We start from the raw sequence: 19,165 nt of genomic DNA, 5'->3' as shown, positions 1-19,165 counted from the left end.
AAGTCCATCTTTCCATGTTGGACTCTAATTTGCATTGGATGACCTAAGCATTAGTTTGTTAGCAGGTAAAAATAATGGTATTGTACAATAATTCAAACCCTCTATTAAGCTTCTTTTCTTTGCTACTGGTGTTTGACATCTGTTGGCTCCTGTATCTTTTATTTTCTCCCAGAATGCCAGTATTATTTATTCTCTGACACAGAACTGGAAGTAAGTAAACTTGATGCAATTATATACTGGCTGTATCAAAATTTCTTACGCGTACATAAATGTCAAACTGAATTAATCTCTTTTCAAGAATACCGTAGTAAAACACAGCGTAGGAGGAATCCTGGTATGGAATTAGAAATAGGCTACTGAAAAAAAGTGTATTGGTTGAGTATTTTAAAGGAAGCCAACAAAATTTGCAATATCCAAACTAATGGATTGGGATATGATTGTCATTTTTTTAGCTGCACATTTCTCCGAGTTTTGAAATGCAGTTTTTATTCCAAAAATTACATATATAACGCGAGTATTAGGAAGGATGTGTACAAATGAGTATTATTTATATCCCATCTCTCAATTGTATGAGGGGAAAAGCGCAAGCAGTTTTTCTATATTATTAAGCCACCAACCACATCCACTGAGTGAGAATGCAGCTGCTGGAATAGTAATTTCTCATGCTGACATTTGCACAGTTTGTCCCAATATTTTAGTCAATGCACACGAGAAACATAGAAAAGGAAAATAAATAAAATAGAAAATTGCCATCTACGTCTGCAACCCATTTTAGGAATTATGGTAGTTGGAACAATTTTGAACGGGGCAGTGTTAGAGCCTAGTCAGGATCCTGCAACTCACCCTGATATTGTGCGTTGAAACCCTTCTGTCTGTGGTTCCCATCGGACATAAAATGAAGACGAAGCCAGTTTTTGCTGCTGATCACAGGAGCAGGAAGGTTTGTTCCTGTAAACCTGCAAAAAGAATGAAAAAAAGAGAAGCTAACAGAAATAGCCACAGACATTCTTTTTTTAAAAGAGTCTCTTTTATGAAGATGAATAAGGAACTCCTCCTGCAACCACATGTTTCTTTTCTTTTTTTAAAAAAAATATTATTTTTTCTTTAAAAACAAAAACAAAAGAAAAGTTTCCATTTTACAACAGTTCTGTATTGGTGTATATCCACAGTTTGTTTTTCTCCTACCCTACATATTCACATATTTATTTTTGTGGTTCTCTTATTCCTTATATATTATATATACTACTCCTTACTTATTATACATGCTATTATATCTATATGTTACTTTACATACATTGTATATTTAATATCATTTTATTGATGCTTCCTGATTTCTAGATCATCTCTATTATATATTTTCTTGTTTGTTACTACCGGTTTTTTACTACCGGTTCTGTGGGTGTGGCTTGGTGGGCGTGGCTTGGTGGGCATAGCAGGGGAAGGATACTGCAAAATCTCCATTCCCACCCCACTCCTGTGGGAAGGATACTGCAAAATCTCCATTCCCATCTCACTCTGGGGCCAGCCAGAGGTGGTATTTGCCAGTTCTCCGAACTATTCAAAATTTCCGCTACCAGTTCTTTGAACTGCTCAAAATTTTTGCTACTGGTTCTCCAGAACCTGTCAGAACCTGCTGGATTTCACCCCTGCCTCTAACCATTTGTACAATTTTTCCCATATTAAGTAATATTCCGTTTCATCTTTTTCTTTTATTTGTTTCGTCAACTTATCCATCTCCGCACAGTCCAAAATTTTCCTTATCACCTCTTCGTCTTTTGGTACAACATTATTTTTCCAATTTTCTGCATAGGTTATCCTAGCTGCAATTATAATATGTAGAATTAGATATTGCATTTCTTTGTTATAATTTCTTGTGGGTATGCCCAATAAAAATAGTTCCAGTTTCGAGTCTATTTGTTGTTCAGTTATCTCTTCAAGCCACTTTTTAATTTTGGTCCAGTACTTTTTTGCTGTCACACAAGTCCAGCATAGATGATAATATGTCCGGTATGATTTCTTACATTTCCAACAAATCGGTGATGAGTTTGGGAACATTTTAGCAAGTCTCGTTGGCGGAAGCAACCACATGTTTCAAATGTCCTCAAGATGCAAATGAAACTGCAGCCCCTTATTTACCCACCTAGAAATCTTGCAATACAAGTATAGACTTACAGCATAAAAGAAACACAAATTTAAATCCAATGGTGATTTTTTATGCAGATCTAATTTCTGCCACCAGATTAGTGTTCCATCAAGTGAAATTGCCTCCCCACTTCAAAGGCACAGAAATTAAACTGTTTATACTTCTCTGTCACCACAGATAATTAGAACGCTGCCCTGCTATCTTGTCATATCACCAAAGGACATTCTGGAAAGAAATGATGGTTGGCAATAGCAAAGGGAGAAATAAAAGCATGTGTAATGCTTCTCAAAAATGTCCACAGTGATCTCTCTTCTTTTCAAAACTATCTAGGATGGATGGTACAGTATATCCTGCTCAGATGAACTATGGGCTTTTGTAAGCAAAACTTTACCATTAGAGAGAGAGAGAGAGAGAGAGAGAGGGAGGGAGAGAGGGAGGGAGAGAGAGAGGTGTGTTCCTTTGAGTCAGCCTTGACTGCTGGCAATTGCCTGCAGAAATGCTTGCAGTTCTTTTGGCAAGATTTTATTATGGTTTGCCATTGCCTGCTTCCTAGGGCTGAGAAAGAGTGACTGGCCAAGGATCATCCAGCTGGGTTGGGCCTAAGGCAGGATAGAACTCAGGATCTCCTGGTATCTAGCTTGTTGTTTTTACCACTATGTCAAAATGGCTCTCTATTTAGTTAACATTAGAAACATTAAATGCCTTAACTTTAGTAGTGTTAGACACTTTAACTTTAAAAGAGATGCCAGAAAAATGTTAATGGTGTTTCTATCATTTATACTTCCTATTTTAATTTTCAATAGCAGTTATCCATCCTTTCTACAAGGTTTATCTAAGGAAGGAGTTTGCCATTCTTTCTAGGAATCAAAAACAGTCAATAACTCAGAAAACTGGAGACCAAACAATTCTGTAAATCTGTTCTTATTTTATCACCACCTTAGTAAATATTTAACAGAATTGAATCTAATTAATCACCACAGCCCACTATTTTCCTGCAAAAAACACTGAATACATAGACAATTCTGTTTTGATGTGCATAAATATGGGTGCCATATAACAAGAACAACAGTAAAAGAACCATTACACAAATAAAGAAATAATTTTGTCCATGGGGATTCTCAGTCATCCAGGTCATGAGTGTCCCAAATATTTTTTTTTAATAGGCAACAGGCCTTTATTTTTCCTTGAAAATGTTCAGAACTGAAGAAGCTTCTTGCTTGAGATGTAAAATGTTTTCAAGGAAATCAAAGTCCAGTTGCCTTGAAAAAGGATCTTTGGGACAATCTACAATTTTAAAATACTTGAAACTTCTACAGTAGTCAAAGTCTATGGGGGAAAAAAAAGATTATTACCACCAAAGTGTTGTCAGCTTTCAAATCAAGAAATGGATTCTGTAGTAAAGAATCCTTATTACTTTTTCAAGAAGCATGTTCAATTCTGACCTTCATCTAAACCATTATAAGCATTTACATGTATAATGTGGGAAGAAATTCAGGCCACAAATGCCAGAATGAACTGCTCAAGAGCACTATTGCTTTTAAAGATAGTTACTCTGAGAAAAGATAACACATCTTTCTTGAACAAGTGTGCAAATAAAAAAACAATCTAATAAAATCTTATCAGAGAGGCCATAAAAACTCAGCCAAACATTTATCATGGATCAATTTGGGAGCTCTGAAATGGCAGTGGGAATTTCTAAGCACTGTACAGTATTAACTCCCTATTTATGAATCCAATTAAATAAGAAGCTCTTCTATTAACATATGTGATACTATTCTTTTTCGAAAAATTAAATTTCCGGGAATAATTGGAGATGGGAGTTAACAATAAAAAGAAAATGTCTTGGACAAATCATTATGGATTCGATCTGAAACAAATGTTTACCTAATATTCACAGACATCCTTGAAAAGGGGGATATATGAGAGCAAAATTAATGGCCTTAACTAGAGCACTTGAAACAACATTAACATGATAAGAGCTATTATAGAATCCAATTACTTTTAACCAAAGTCCATTTCAGACATTTTATTAGAGACAGAGTCACATTAGTTATCTGCTATTTGCCTTCTGAGAACAGTTCTATTTTGTAAGAATAGAATTAAAAAGGAGGTGTATGCAAAGACGATAATGATGGAAAGAAATGTCCTAGACATTTGAATAGAATGTAATAATTCTATTGCTATTATTGTTACTATTGTAAGCATCATGATGGCCTTTGTTAGATTTATATTGTGTAGAATTTTTCAAGACCACAAGGTGGTTAAATACCCTTTTATTCCACAACACTCCTGTGAAGGAAGCTGTTTCCCAAACGGAAACAAAATGAAATAATTTTGTTGCAGTCCTTAACCAGTTACAAGAGAATGAGCATTCAAATATACAAAAAGCTAAATTAATACTAGCAAGATAATTAGGAAAAGTAGACACAGATGAAGAATTTTTGTCAAAAAATTATTGTCAAAAGACAATATTAAACTATGCTAAGGGTAGGTAGGTAGGTAGGTAGGTAGATAGATAGATAGATAGATAGATAGATAGATAGATAGATAGATAGATAGATCATATGCATACTGATAAAATGATCAATGGTAAATGTGATGGGTAACAGTCAATTTCACCAATGAGACATCATTTAAAACCTGGGCCTCTGAATCCTTGTCTAATACCTGAACCACTATACCATACTAGATAGCTGGCTCAGTTTCTATTTCTCATGTCTCCTTATTTAGACATTCATGATGGTTAGATTAGCATGAAAGGAACTAATGAATGGATAGCAATGAAACATTAAATGCCAGGACATGCACTCTGCACATATATATATAGCCTTCAGCCCTTTTCCTCTGCAGACTGAAGAAAAAGAAACAAAGTTAAAAAGAAAACAAAATGCAAAATTTCCCGGTGTGTTTTGAGGATTTTCAGTATGGAGCAACCGCACCTTTTGCTAAGGGATATTATACTGCTCTTGGTTTGGGTGATCGTTGTTTCAACTAGATTAAAATAAGGTATCATTTCCAAAATTTCAGAGTCTAGCCAGTGTTTCTTGATTTGCTAACCTATCAAAATTTGCACCTGGGTTTTGCTTCCTGGTGTGAAAACAGTCATCCTAGGACAGAAGAATTTCCCTCTGGCTTGATTGGAACTGTCCAAGGTACTGTTTTCATCCTCATTCTGAGGGCTGCTACCTTAACTCATGTTATATTGACCTGATTTCCTCAACTTTGGTTAAACTCGATGAAATGCTAGCACAAAACAGATGCAGATCATAAATGTACTAAGGGATTTTTGATACACATCTAGGGAATACCAAAAACAAACTCTACACTCAGGTACATAAAGATAGAAATTATACAATGTCAGCAGAGAGAAATCATGTTAGTTACTTGCTATTTGTGAGAGCATTACATGTAGATGTAGACTTTGTATGGACAAATATTATTGAAATATAGGGCTCAATTATACAAAATACAGTATGTTAAAAATTAGCATGACAGTTGTATAAATGTATTCGAAATATACTGTATACGTACTTGAATAATATCATATTTATGTGTATGTATGTGTGTATATATATATGTATCAGGGGTGAAATCTATTTTTTTTCTACCAGTTCTGTGGGCGTGGCTTAATAGTGGGTGTGGTTTAGTGGTAGGGTGACTGGATGGGCATGGCCAAGTCAATGTCACTTCTTTGCCCTTCTTTAACCTACAAAACACAACACAACATAACTGGCTCATCCACAATGTAAAAGCAGCTGTGCTAGAGCCAAAATGGCCCCTGCAACAAGCAGGAACCTCACACAGCCACAAAAAGCCCAAAAAACCAACTTTCACACTTTACACACACAAAATTCCACATACAGCTTTGTGAGATTTTGTGTGTTTGTGTAGTTAGAGTGAAACACTACAGAAACACACTAAATCTCAGAAAGCTGCACAAATATTATTTTACTTTACTTTATTTTTATTTTTATATAAAAGCAGCTAAATTGAAAACTTCTTAAACTTTAAATGGCTAGGTTTAAAAAAAGAACAACTAAAAAAAGAAACCAATTAACTATTTTTTTTAAAGCTCCCAAAGGGGAAAAAAACTTACCCAATAGAACAGGGGTCTCCAACCTTGGCAACTTTAAGACTTGTGGACTTCAACTCCCAGAATTCCTCAGCCAGCTTTTCTGGGAGTTGAAGTCCACAAGTCTTAAAGTTGCCAAGGTTGGAGACCCCTGCAAGGCAGGCAGGAAGGCAGATAGAGCTGCTCACCGATGAGCTTGATTGCAGGCAGGGAGATTCAGTTGCTTGCTGTTGCAATGGATTGCAGGGATTACAGCAAGGCGTTGCGACCAGCAGCTAAGGTAAGCAAGCTGGAGACAGGAGACGGTAGGCGGGGGGCGGGGGGCGGGATTTTTGCTACCGGTTCTCCGAACTGCCCGCTGCCATCGCTACCTACTTGCTCGAGCCAGTCCGAACCAGGAGCATTTCACCCCTGGTATGTATACAAAAAATTAACAGTTAATTTATGGCAGAGGCCTTCAAACCTGGCAGCTTTAAGACTTGTGGACTTGAACTCCCAGTATTCTCCAACCAGCTAATTCTGGGAGATGAAGTCCACAAGTCTTAAAGCTGCCAAGTCTGAGGACCCCTGGTTTATGGTAACCAGCAATCCCTACCAATAATCCCACACACCTATTCCAATTTTCATGGAACAAGCAGTTTATGCCCTTTAATAAAGTTTGATCATCCCAAAAGATGATACTAGACTCTTTCTGAATAACGTCAGTTAAAATAATATACTGACTGTGGCTTAAAGGATTCAGATTCAGTGTAGTCAACAGAGTAAGTCCATCTAAGGACAGAGATAGGAGAGAAGGATCAGGCAGTGACGGACACTACAAAAAGGTGTATTGAAAGATAACAATTACTGGTACTTTTTTCCTCTACAAATCTGCCTTCCATAGTGCTTAAATAATTGTTATATACCCAACTGATAAGAAAGTACTTAATTACAAATAAGGATGTTTGGAATAGAAGAGCAATTTTGATGAAACATCAAGGGACGAATAATTCCATTCAAAGTTGTAAAACATGCTCAGTAACATAATGGACATATCAATAAAAAAGAAGAGGGCTTTTTTTGGTTTGGCTAGAAAGTGGGAGACTATGAGTTCAAGTCCCACCTTAGCCATGGAAGACAACTAGGTTCTCTTGGGCCAGTCATTCTCTCTCAGTTCAATCTACCTCAATGCTGTTGTGGGATAAAATAGAAGGAAGATTTGTTGGATATGTTATCCACCTGGAGTTACCATATTTTTCAGAGCATAAGATGCACTTTTTTCCCCCTAAAAGGGGATAAAAATTTAGGTGTGTCTTATACACCGAATATAGCCCCACCCACCAACTGCCCCCCACCCTTTGGCTTCTGCCTCCCAGCAATTTACCTCCTTACAGCAAGCAGCAAGAAGAAATAACTCATTTCAGCTTCAGCAAAGCCTAATTAGCACAAGTTGATTGTCCGCTCCCGACTCTCAGCTGTTTTGCACGGGTCTCTGCTGTTTGCTGCAAGGAGGTAAATTACTGGGAGCAGATTTTTTTTCTTGTACTAATCAAGCTATGCTGAAAACGAAATTGAATGTAAAGCAGGCTATTTGCTGTTTGCTGCAAGGAGGCAAAATTGCTGGGAGACAGAGGCAGATTTCTTTTTCTTGTTTTCCTCACCAAAAAAAGTAAGTGTGTCTTATAGTCCGGAGCATCTTATACTCAGAAAAATATGTATTTGTATTTTTATTTATAAAAAAATAATAAAGGCAGGATACAAATAAATAAGATCAAGTAAAGTAAAGTTGAATACTAGGCATAGAGTGTGGTTTGCTATGATTTATCTTGAACCCTATATCAGCTGGTATGGCTTTGGTGACCAGAAACACAACAGGAAAATGAAAATAAAAATAAAAATTCTAATTCAGAATAAGGCCACACAATATTTTGCTCCTCTAAAAAGTCAAAAAAATCTGAAGTTAGTGTATTCATTTTTGACAGTAAAAGGGATGGGTCCAGGCATACTGAAATTGCAACTTCTTCATGAGGTCTTATTGGTAAGAAAAGCTAAGTAAGAATTGAGCCATTTGTATGAACATACATCATTCTGAGATTGTAAGATTTTAGTTTGATTTTGGCTCTTATCATTTTTAATAAATGTGGTTAATGGGTGATAATCAGTTGCATATTATCCATTTTGACAAGCTAATGATATGAGGAGAAAATATATATATATATAAAATAATGACAAAATCACCTTAAAGATGTTGAAGAAATTTGACCAGTGAGAAATCTGGTGCAAACTGAACTGATTTATACTTTCCAGATCCATGTGTAGATTTGCACAGAATTAGATTTTGCATTTCTCTAATTTTTTCCTGTAGTTCAGTCCTTGGCTTATAAAAAAGGAAATAAGACAAATCCTATTTAAAAGTAAGCATGTTGTAGCAATAAATTTCTAAATATATACACACATGGAGAAACATTTTAATGAGTTTCTGTTTAAAATGTATTTCTGTGTCATGAACTAAAATATAATATAAAAGACAGACATATTACACACACACACACAAATATAAACACTACCACCATGTACAATTTCCTTTGTGATACAGTTTACATTCACAATAAAATTTTATTAGCTCCTGGATTAGCTGAGCGAAAATCCTATTTCAACATTCTGTTTCCCTAATTACTTCTGGTTGGTTGCCAATACCATGGGTAGATTAAAAATGCAATATTTTTTTTCCAGATTTTGCATATTTGCAAATATGTTCCCCTCTGAATATTTTGTTCCTTTCTTGTCTCATTACCTTGATTCCCACACATGATAAATTCATTCCTTCAACTCCCTACTTTTTCTCCTTTCTCTTTACTGCTTCCATTCATGTTTGCAGTCCTTCCCATCCCAACCATCGCTTCAAGTCCAAATCAATGGACAGGCTTTGGACAAAGTCTCTTTCTCAGCTGAAACCATCTCACATGATTATTATAAGGAGGAGAACTATTTTCAGTGTGGGATACTGGATAAGCTCCCGAAACCAAGCTGACATTCAGCTTCCCCTTCAATTCCAGTGCTCAATGGGGGACTTTAGGCCAGTCATTCTCCCTCAGCATAATATCCTTGATGAGGTTCGTGTTACTGAAACCCCACGGAAAGGGCAGCACAATCAAGCTTTCCAGAAGAAGCACACAAAAACACATGAATCTGAACAAAGAAATAATACATGGGAAAAAGGACCAAAAGTGAGAGGCAGCTGAAAGGAGTGAAAATCCCTCTGACTGATCCGTCACACCCCAAAAATAAATACATAAAGATATCTGAGGCTTAATATTATACCAACTTCATGTTGCTTCTGAGGAGGGGGAAAAAAGAATTATCTTGGTGAAAAAAGCCTTCAAATGTTATTCCACAGAGATGCTGCAAAGCTCATTAAGTATGAAAATTGCCTCACGTAGACAGGGCAGAACAGGAATGTTTAACAATTGCTTCACCGTTCTTTTGTTCACCATACTCACTTCTTCTCTCCATTTAAACTTTTCTTCTGAACTTCCAATCTAATTATCTCAAGGGATGAAGAGCGGGCCCTTAATTTTAAAACATGTTATTTTAGGCAGCCCTCTTTAATAAAACATAGGGAAGAATCTTCTCTTTGCCCACCCTCTTCTTATTTTACCAGCAGGATGAAAGAATTCCCACTAGGGCTGGACCTCGGCAATGGAAACAAGTAATTAGGTCAAGTTGTTCTTCAAGATTAAAAGCCACAGGAGAAAGAAGCGGGGATACTTCTCCAAATAAACCCGTCTTCTTTCTAAACAGAGGCTGATGAAACTAGAGCTCCAATGATGCTGGGCAGGGGTTCTCAAATATCAAACGTATGTGCAGGTCAGAGGTGGGTTTCAGCAGGTTCTGACAAGTTCTGGAGAACCGGTAGCGGAAATTTTGAGAAGTTTGGAGAACCAGTAAATACCATCTCTGACTGGCCCCACCCCCATCTATTCTCTGCCTCCTGAGCCCCAGCTGATCGGGAGAAAATGGGGATTTTGCAGTAACCGTCCCCTGGAGTAGGGTGGGAATTGAGATTTTACAGTATCCTTCCCCTGCCACGCCCACCAAGCCATACCCACCAAGCCATGCCATGCCACACTCACCAAGCCACACCCACAGAACCGGTAGTAAAAAATTTTGAAACCCACCACTGGTTCAGGTACAATATGCTTAACCAAAACTAAGACAAACTAATAACTGGATTCACACAATACACCAAGAACTTGATTAGAGATTTGTTTTTACAAATTATTTTTGTCAGAGTGTTTACAGTGTGACTACTATTTTGAGACAACCCAGGAGCAAAATACAGGACACAGAGGTTTGGTCATTACAAACAGAGGTTTATTTACAAGACTTCTATATACAGAAATACACATGGTAGGCACATACCAGGCAAGCGATCAGTCTTCAACTCTACACAGAGAGCTACAATGCAGATAGAACACGACGAGGAGAGAGATACATGAGGTGTGAGAGAGAGATGCCCTCTAATGGCCTCCCTTATAGAGACAGCTTCTTAAAGTGGCAATAACCCTGCTGACTCATCCTCAGTCTTAAAGGGGTAATAACGCTGCTGACTCATCCTCAGTTCATCATCCTGGTCCACAGCCTTACAGCGGCTAGTCAGCTTTAAATCCTCATCACCCTGACACTTTTGATGCCTGGAACCAGGTCATTTGATTAACTGAAGGTATGAATGCAGCCAATGAAGGATTATGATACAGAAATGTGGATTGCAAGCCAGGTTGCAGCCCAACATATTTGATTTTGGTTTAGGAACCAACAAATTCCAATGGTTTACAAAAGTGCTACAGCTGTAGAGGTGTTCTTGTTATTACTTTAAGTAGTAATAAACTAGTGGTGGGTTTCAAAAATTTTTAGTACCGGTTCTGTGGATGTGACTTGGTTGGTGTGGCATAACTTGGTGGGTGTGGCAGGGGAAGGATACTGAAAAGTCTCCATTCCCACCCCACTGCGGGGAAAGGATACTGTAAAATCTCCATTCTCTCCTCAATCCAGAGGAAGGTTACTGCAAAATCCCCATTTCCTCCTGATCAGCTGAGACTTAGGAGACAGAGAATAGATGGGGATGGGGCCAGTCAGAATTTTTACTACCGGTTCTTCAAACTACTCAAAATTTCCGCTACTGGTTCTTCAGAACCTGCTGTCAGAACTTGCTGGATTTCACCCTGGCTCCTAACCAATTAGCTTTCTCTGCATTGAACAATAAAAAAATGGGATTAATGCCCCCCCCACCTCTTCAAGTCAGCAAGAAGGACTGTCTTCCTGCTACCAAAGGAATGAAGGGAGGGGCTGCTCTTTTTTAGAAGATGTCTGGAAAATGGAAGGTGGACCATGGGGGATTTGTGTGTGCCCTTAATTGTCCAGTCTATGGATTGATGTAAGTAATATTCCATGCAGTAGATGGATGCTTACTTTTAATAAAAATAAATCAACACAAAATAGACTTTAGTGGAAATGCACATGGACATTCAGGTTTATTTTTTATAAATAAAATCTCACAAACTGAACGTCCAAGAGAAGCAATTTCTCAGCAGCTCCAATTCAAATGATTACTCTTGACTTAAAAGTCATTATGTGATAATTATGAGAGCTGGGCAAAAGAACTGAAACTTTAAAGGTAGGCACCTGGGTGTTCATAGAGAGGTCAGTCTCAGAAGGAACAATCTTCCAGATCTCACTGGAGATCATTGAACACAATTTTGGGCTACATTCCTGGGAAATATGCAACGTCTTATGCAAACTAATAAGAATCACTGGGGCTGTCATCATTAATCACCATCATCCATTCTCTTATTACATTTGCAGGCTAAAAAATTCTTATGGAAACAAAGGACCACAGTGACATGCTTAATTCACTTCAAACAAAACAATAGGAAATAGAAAACCCACAAGTTATTTGAGTTCATCTCTCAGTGCAACATTAATCCTTAACCACCCAAAAAAATCAAAACGAACCGATCCCTCCTGGCCAAATGTTAGCATTTGCATTTCAGCAATACAACCTTTCCCTGCATTCTTGCATTTTCAAAGCTGGAATATGAAACCTAAGACAATCATGATGATTGATTCTCGCTAAAACCGGCCACAATTAATGTCCTGACACTACTATTGTTGTGAGCCATCAATAATAATTGCAAGTCAATTTATATCATCATCATCATCATCATCATCATCATCATCATCATCATCATCATCATCCCCAATGAACAGATAGAGAACAAGTGGTCCATGTGTTCTGCCCCAGCTACTGACCCCAAAGAACGGAGCACACACAGTCTGTACAAACCTTAGTTTACTAAATTAAATGTTTTTTTTCCCCAAACAAAGGCTGTTAATTAACTTTCTTAACAGCCTAAAAAAATCCAAAGAATAAATAATCTTAATCTTACTAGGATTGGCAGAAAGCCCTGAAGCAATTTGCAAAAAATGAAGATCAAGGCACAAAGGAGAGTGAACAAGTTGTTCTCTGCAAATTGCTTCAGTTGGTGTTCCTCCTTAAATAGGCTAAGGGAGTGGCCAATTAGCCCCAAGCCTTACTCTTGAGGAGACCTCCTCCTGAGGAGCCACTCCTGCCTTTTGGCAGCTCTGCGTGCCTGTGCATCGAGAAGAGGCTCCTCCTCTTCATCCTCTTCACTTAAGGGAGCTTCTGGAGGTTCTGAAGGCCCTGGCTGAATCCCCGCCTCTGGCACCACATCTTCTCCAGCCTCATTGTCCGACTTGAGTGCCAGCTGCACAGGCTGCTGGCACAGCACCACACCAGCCTCCTCGCTGTCCAAATCAGCCACCAGCCGCATCGGCCATGTACGGGCCACAACACCATGCTTTTGCAACATAGTACATCCTGAGATGTAGTAGAACAGTGGAAGGGAGCAGTGGAAAACCCCTGGGCAAGCTGAATGTCAACTTGAAAACTGAGACTAATGATTATGTATTCCACTATCTCTGGATAAGATATTTAATCATATATAAGTAGTCCTTGACTTATGTCTAGTCTTTTAATTATTGTTTAAAGTTACAATAGCACACCACCTCTGTGGTCAACTGATCACAATCTGGGTGCTTTGCAACTAGCTCACATTTATGATAAGTTGCACCATCCTACTGTCACATGATCACAATTTGCAACTTTTCTTGCTAATTTAAAAAAAAGGGGGGGCAAAAAATGAGCATCGGAGAAGCTGGGTTCATTTAGCAATCATGCGGTTCACTTAACAATTGCCAATACAATTGTAAAATTGCACCCAACCCATCTTATGACTGCAATAACGTATGATGGACTTTGATGCCAATTGTGTTTGTAAGTTGAGCATTACCTGACATCAAGCAATATCTTTGCCCACAGAGCTGAAATTTTACTTTTCTGCTCTGAAATATGAACTTGTGTGTGTAAACTGTATGCATTAAGGAACTGCAAGTGCAAGCATAGATATGCCAAATGAAGATTATTTTTTTTTGTCTTGGAAGAGGTAAGGATCAGTGCTGGGGATCCTAAATGGCCACATGTGTTAGAATGCATTAAAGGTAGTTCTCAATTTATATTCACAATTGGGACCAGAACATCCATTGCTAGGTGATGGAGTCTGAGTTGCACCTGATTTATGACCTTAGCCTTCCTAACTGCTGGTGACTACCTGGACAAGTCACAGTTTTCTAGGAACTTTTCTGAAAATGGTTTGCCATTTATTAGGAATGAGAGAGAATGGGCCAAAATTATCCATTTGGATATGTGCCTAAGGCAGGTCTAAAACTTCTGATTTCTATCCTGCTGCTTTTAACCACATGCTTTTTATGTTCTGCCCATGGCTATGATCACTATCCTGAAGATATCTATGCATTTAAAGAAGCAAACCAACTGGAGCAAATTTTAATTATTAAAAGGGAGTTAGAAGTATTTTAAATAAAGAAAAAATTCAATTGATCTTTGTCCCATTTTTTTGTTCTTACTGATGTCTAAAAATTGAAAAAAAGAGAAACAGTCCTACAGGGGTTGGAGGAGTGGATTTCATAGCTAGTGATTCAAAAGACAATCAAGTTAATCTCAAAAAATGGGCTTGCTTCTTTAAAAGCAGAGTGTTCTTCCTTGTTTGAAGCTTTGGGAATGAATCTAATAAGCATATTTTCTGCATTCTGCCTTCCCAGTAACAGTGGTGGCAGTCTGCGGCTCTCCAATCATAGCTCAAATAGAGTGTTGAGCAAATAATACACTGACAATGCTAAATGGTATGGGAGGAAAGAGTTGAAGCCTGGCATTTTTTTGTATTTATGTCAGGGTATGTAGATTTAATAGCTGTAAGATGATGAGAGGTTGTAAGCAGAGGCAACCGGAAGCTGATGCAATGGGAATGAGGCAGCAGGGTTACTGCCACTTTAAGAAGCTGCCTATATAAGGGAAGCCATTAGAGGGCATTTTCTTCTCCTCATGCATTATATTCATGTTCTCTCTCTTGTCGTGTATCTCATTGCTCTCCTTGTAGCTGCATGATAAGGTATTTAACCACCTATATGTATGAAAATATTTAGCTGTATATAAACCACTGTTATTTATCTAAAGGCTCTGGGTGCTGTGTTATGCTCTTGGGTTTATCTAATAATAGTAGTTACGCTGCCTAAACTCTGACAATTTAGTTATTTTGACTTTCTTGAAACTGAAACTAAATATGGCACCAGGGAAGCGATGAAAGAATGAAAAGCTACTTGCTATGAACAAAATGAGCAAGAATCATTTGAAAAATAATCTAGAAGAATAACATCCCCTCTGCTATTTATAACAGAAGTCTACCCCCCCTTCCCCCCCATTTTACCTGTGACTCTGAGAAAAGATGGGGCTGCTTTAATAAGTTGACTCATCTGACTCAGTAATATTAACACAACTCTTTAAAGCAGCCATATCTTTTTCAGGTTTACAAGAAAGGCTGAAAAAAGGCTGATTGTTTTAATAAAGAATGGGATATGCTATACTTTGAGCCTTGAAGATCTTCTTTCAATTTTTCTCGAAGCATGCACACTCCTAAAATTTTGCAAATTGAAAAAAAGTACAGCTTGACATTTTTCTTACCCTCTTACTAACCTATTGAAATTCTAATAGTTAATAATCATTTTCTCTCTATAAAGGTAAAGGTAAAGGTTCCCTTCGTACATATGTGCTAGTCATTCCCAACTCTAGGGGGCAGTGCTCATCTCTGTTTCAAAGCCGAAGAGCCAGCACTATCCGAAGATGTCTCTGTGGTCATGTGGCTGGCAGGACTCAACGCCAAAGGCGCATGGAACACTGTTACCTTCCCACCAAATGATCCCTATTTTTCTACTTGCATTTTTTACGCGCTTTCGAACTGCTAGGTTGGCAGAAGCTGGGACAAGTAACGGGAGCTCACCCCATTATGTGGCACTAGGGATTCGAACTGCTGAACTGCCGACCTTTCGATCGACAAGCTCAGTGTCTTAGCCACTGAGCCACCACTCTCTATACTTTGTAACAAAACATATAGGAAGAATAGGCCTGCCAATTTTCTTTCAAATCTTTAGCCTCCAAATGTTTTCAGTCATTTTGATTCCACCTAATGTTCAGGCATTTTGTACTATTGCATAATAATCATTTCAGGAGCAATAAAATTAGCTTTCTGTTCTATTATTACTAAAAACACACTGTGTCCTTTTCTTTCCAGTATATCTGCACATAGCTTTATAGTTATTGCAGCCTACTTCATCATTTTTCATTTTGATCCCTCCAGAGAACTGCTCCAAAATGCAGCTGCATTTTGCATTGGAATTTCTATCCAAACCTACTCATAATGTCACTCTTTGGGGAATAAACAACAAGCCAAAATTAAGCAGATTCTTCCCAGATTCAAACAGTAACAATAATTATCAGATGCTTTTCCATCACCTTGTATGTCTGCCTAAATCCCATCTTGGCTACCTTTGGTTGGTATTTTGCAGAAAAGGAATGTGTGCCAGGAAGTCAGGAGAAAAGACAGGATGGGAGCAAAACTAAAAATTCAATCCTAGCACTTAATGCTTTTAAAAGCAGAAGTAGTAATATAGTGTGTGCTGGAAAAGAATGTCTGCAAACTAACCCTGTTGTGGTTGATTCAGCAAATAAACTACAGAAGACCCAAAGTTGGGAACCAGTGCATAGGCCCTAAGAAACTATTTATTTTTATTTTATTTATTTATTTTTGTCAAGTATGTATTAGATGACAGATAGAAGTTTAAACATGATTATGAATACAGGAATGGGTATGAATAAATGGGGACAGTAGGACAGGGACGGTAGGCACACTGGTGCTCTTATGCACGCCCCTTACAGACCTCTTAGGAATGGGGTGAGGTCAACAGTAGACAGTCTTAGGTTAAAGTTTTGGGGGTTTGGGGAAGAAACCACAGAGTCAGGTAGTGCATTCCAGGCATTGACCACTCTGTTGCTGAAGTCCTATTTTCTGCAATCGAGTTTAAAGCAGTTTACCTTAAGTTTGTATCTGTTGTGTGCTCATGTATTGTTGTGGTTGAAGCTGAATTGTTCATTGACAGGTAGGACATTATAGCAGATAATTTTATGTACTACGCTTAGGTCAGACCGAAGGCGGCGTAGTTCTAAATTGCCTAAGCCCAAAATTTCAAGTCTGGTGGCATAAGGTATTCTGTTGCGAGCAGAGGAGTGGAGGACTCTTCTCATGAAATATCTCTGGACTCGCTCAATTGTATTAATGTCCGATATGTAGTGTGGGTTCCAGACAGATAAGATGTGTTTAAGAATTGGTCTGGCAAAGGTTTTGTATGCCCTAGTTAGCAGTACAATATTACCAGAGAAGAAACTACACAAGATTAGCTGAACAACTCTTAATGCTTTTTTGGCAATGTTGTTACAGTCGGCTCTGGATCGGAAGTTCAACCTGGATTGGAAGTTCTAAAGCATGGGGTATCCTTGATTCATTAAATAACTCTTAATGTATTTCTTGGTTGAGTGTTACTATGTCTCAGGAACCATCTCAGAAATCACCAGATCAGATCATAATCTCGCATAAATCAATTTTGGAAATGCTTAACTTGCTAAGGATAATGAGAAATATTTAATTACAATTAGCAGCTGTTCAAAGCCTATCTTCAATGGGAATATTCATTAGATATTTCCATATGTATCTAAACTACCCCTCCCTCCTCACTTTTGTGCACGTTTTCCATAGGCAAACACTCTCTCCCTCCCTCCCTCTCTCACATGCCTCTACAGGCACATGAACATACCAAGCTTAAGTTTAATGAGGCATCATTCCTTTGGATTGCTGGAAGGCTTCAGAAGCTGAAAAGAAAACCAAGAGGTTAATAGCTAAGATGCTTGAGGTTCTGCTTGTGGGACACCCTTGGAAGAGCAAAGCTTTAGATGTTTAAATTTAAAAGAAACAGCCCAAGTGATGCTGTGCTTTTTTGCTCTTGAGTGGAGAGAACACTATTGCAAGCTTGTTCTCTTGTGTAAAGCAAATGCCCTTGCAAAAACAAATTCAAACTCACTTGTTACATGGAAGGATGGAAACAGCGTCATCTGAACTGCTATACCCTTCGCAAAACGTTGACTGCGTTGATGTGTGGGAAGCAAAATGCTGGCATGATGGGCAGCATATCAGTTTGATAATGAAAGATGCATGCTAGCTATATAAATGAGTAAATAACATACCAAGACAATAAAGTGCTGCAATAGGACAAAATAAAAATTCAAGATCAGTAAGTTTTCGAGGTATGTATAGTTCCTTATTTCAGTGTCTCTCTTCAAGCAGTGAAAAGCGTTCTGTTCTCAATGTGATGTATTGGGGTTTTCTGGGTTGGGTAAAGAAAGCCTCTTCAAACAGTGAATTTAAAGTTTACATTTTCTCATTCTTTGCTTATCAAGGTTGTAACAAAGCTACAATTTTTTTTCCCTATCCCCAAAACTCTCAAGTTTATAGAAAGGCAAATGTAGATAAGAAATCACTGGGCTTCAACCCTAAATGTGTGGGCATACACAAAAGGTCTAGAATTTTACTAGACGAGTACTCAACTCCTCTGCTGAAAGTAAAATTCCTTATACCACCAGGCTTGAAATTTTAGGCCTGGATAGCCTTGAACTACGCCGTCTACGTTCCGACCTAAGCTTAGTTCATAAGATTATTTACCAAAACGTCCTACCTGTAAATGAGTACTTTAACTTCAACCGTAATAACACAAGGGCCATCAATAGATTCAAACTCAATGTAATTCGCTTTAATCTTGATTTTAGGAAATATGACTTCTGCAATAGAGTAGTAAATGCCTGGAACATTTACCTGATCCTGTTGTTAAGTCTCTCTAACCCTCATGCCTTTTACCTTAAACTGTTTACCATGGACCTTTCTTAAAAGGTCCATAAAGGGGGCGTGCAGAAGCGCACCAGCGTGCCTACCATCCCTGTCCTACTGTCCCCATTTATATGTACTCATTCTATGTTTATGGCTATGTTTTGCTTATTTATATCCTTTTATTTGTGCCAAATTTTTTTCATGTGTCCATATCTATGTCTATATTGTTACTTGTTTCCTTGTATTCATTGACTAATAATAATAATAATAATAATAATAATAATAATAATAATAATAATAATAATAATAATAAAAACAAAGCTTCCTGCAATAACACCAGTGGAACTGCAAAAAACTGCGCTACTTGGAACATCGTACATCTTAAGAAGGTACTTGGTTGATACCTAGGACGCTGGCAGCAACCCATATCAACCATTAGCACCAGTCAATGGTATTTGTGATGCATTTTTGAATGTTCAGTTGACTCAGTTTCATGTTTAATAATAAATAATAAATGGTTTATCAATGGATTGTTTTCCAGCAGTATCTCATACTGTTGAACTATTCCAATTACAAAGATTCAGTGTCAAACACAACCTTAGCCTAAAATCT

At 37.9% G+C, this 19,165-nt stretch overlaps 1 protein-coding gene across 1 annotated transcript in view; it reads right to left on the bottom strand.

Annotated features, from left to right (window-relative positions):
* CSMD2 (CUB and Sushi multiple domains 2) overlaps positions 1 to 19,165 on the bottom strand; it is an 819,526-nt gene that overhangs the window by 385,382 nt on the left and 414,979 nt on the right. The window contains exon 6 of the mRNA XM_070950069.1: positions 844 to 956. Within this exon, the coding sequence (XP_070806170.1) occupies positions 844 to 956 (113 nt within the window). The remainder of the gene's footprint in view (positions 1 to 843; positions 957 to 19,165) is intronic.

This window comes from Pituophis catenifer, unplaced genomic scaffold, assembly GCF_029215685.1.
Source record: "Pituophis catenifer annectens isolate HBS135680 unplaced genomic scaffold, rPitCat1.0.hap2 SCAF_9, whole genome shotgun sequence".
Lineage (NCBI taxonomy): Eukaryota > Metazoa > Chordata > Lepidosauria > Squamata > Colubridae > Pituophis > Pituophis catenifer.
Note: the sequence above shows the minus strand (reverse complement) of the source record. Positions and strands in the feature narration are given on the sequence as shown.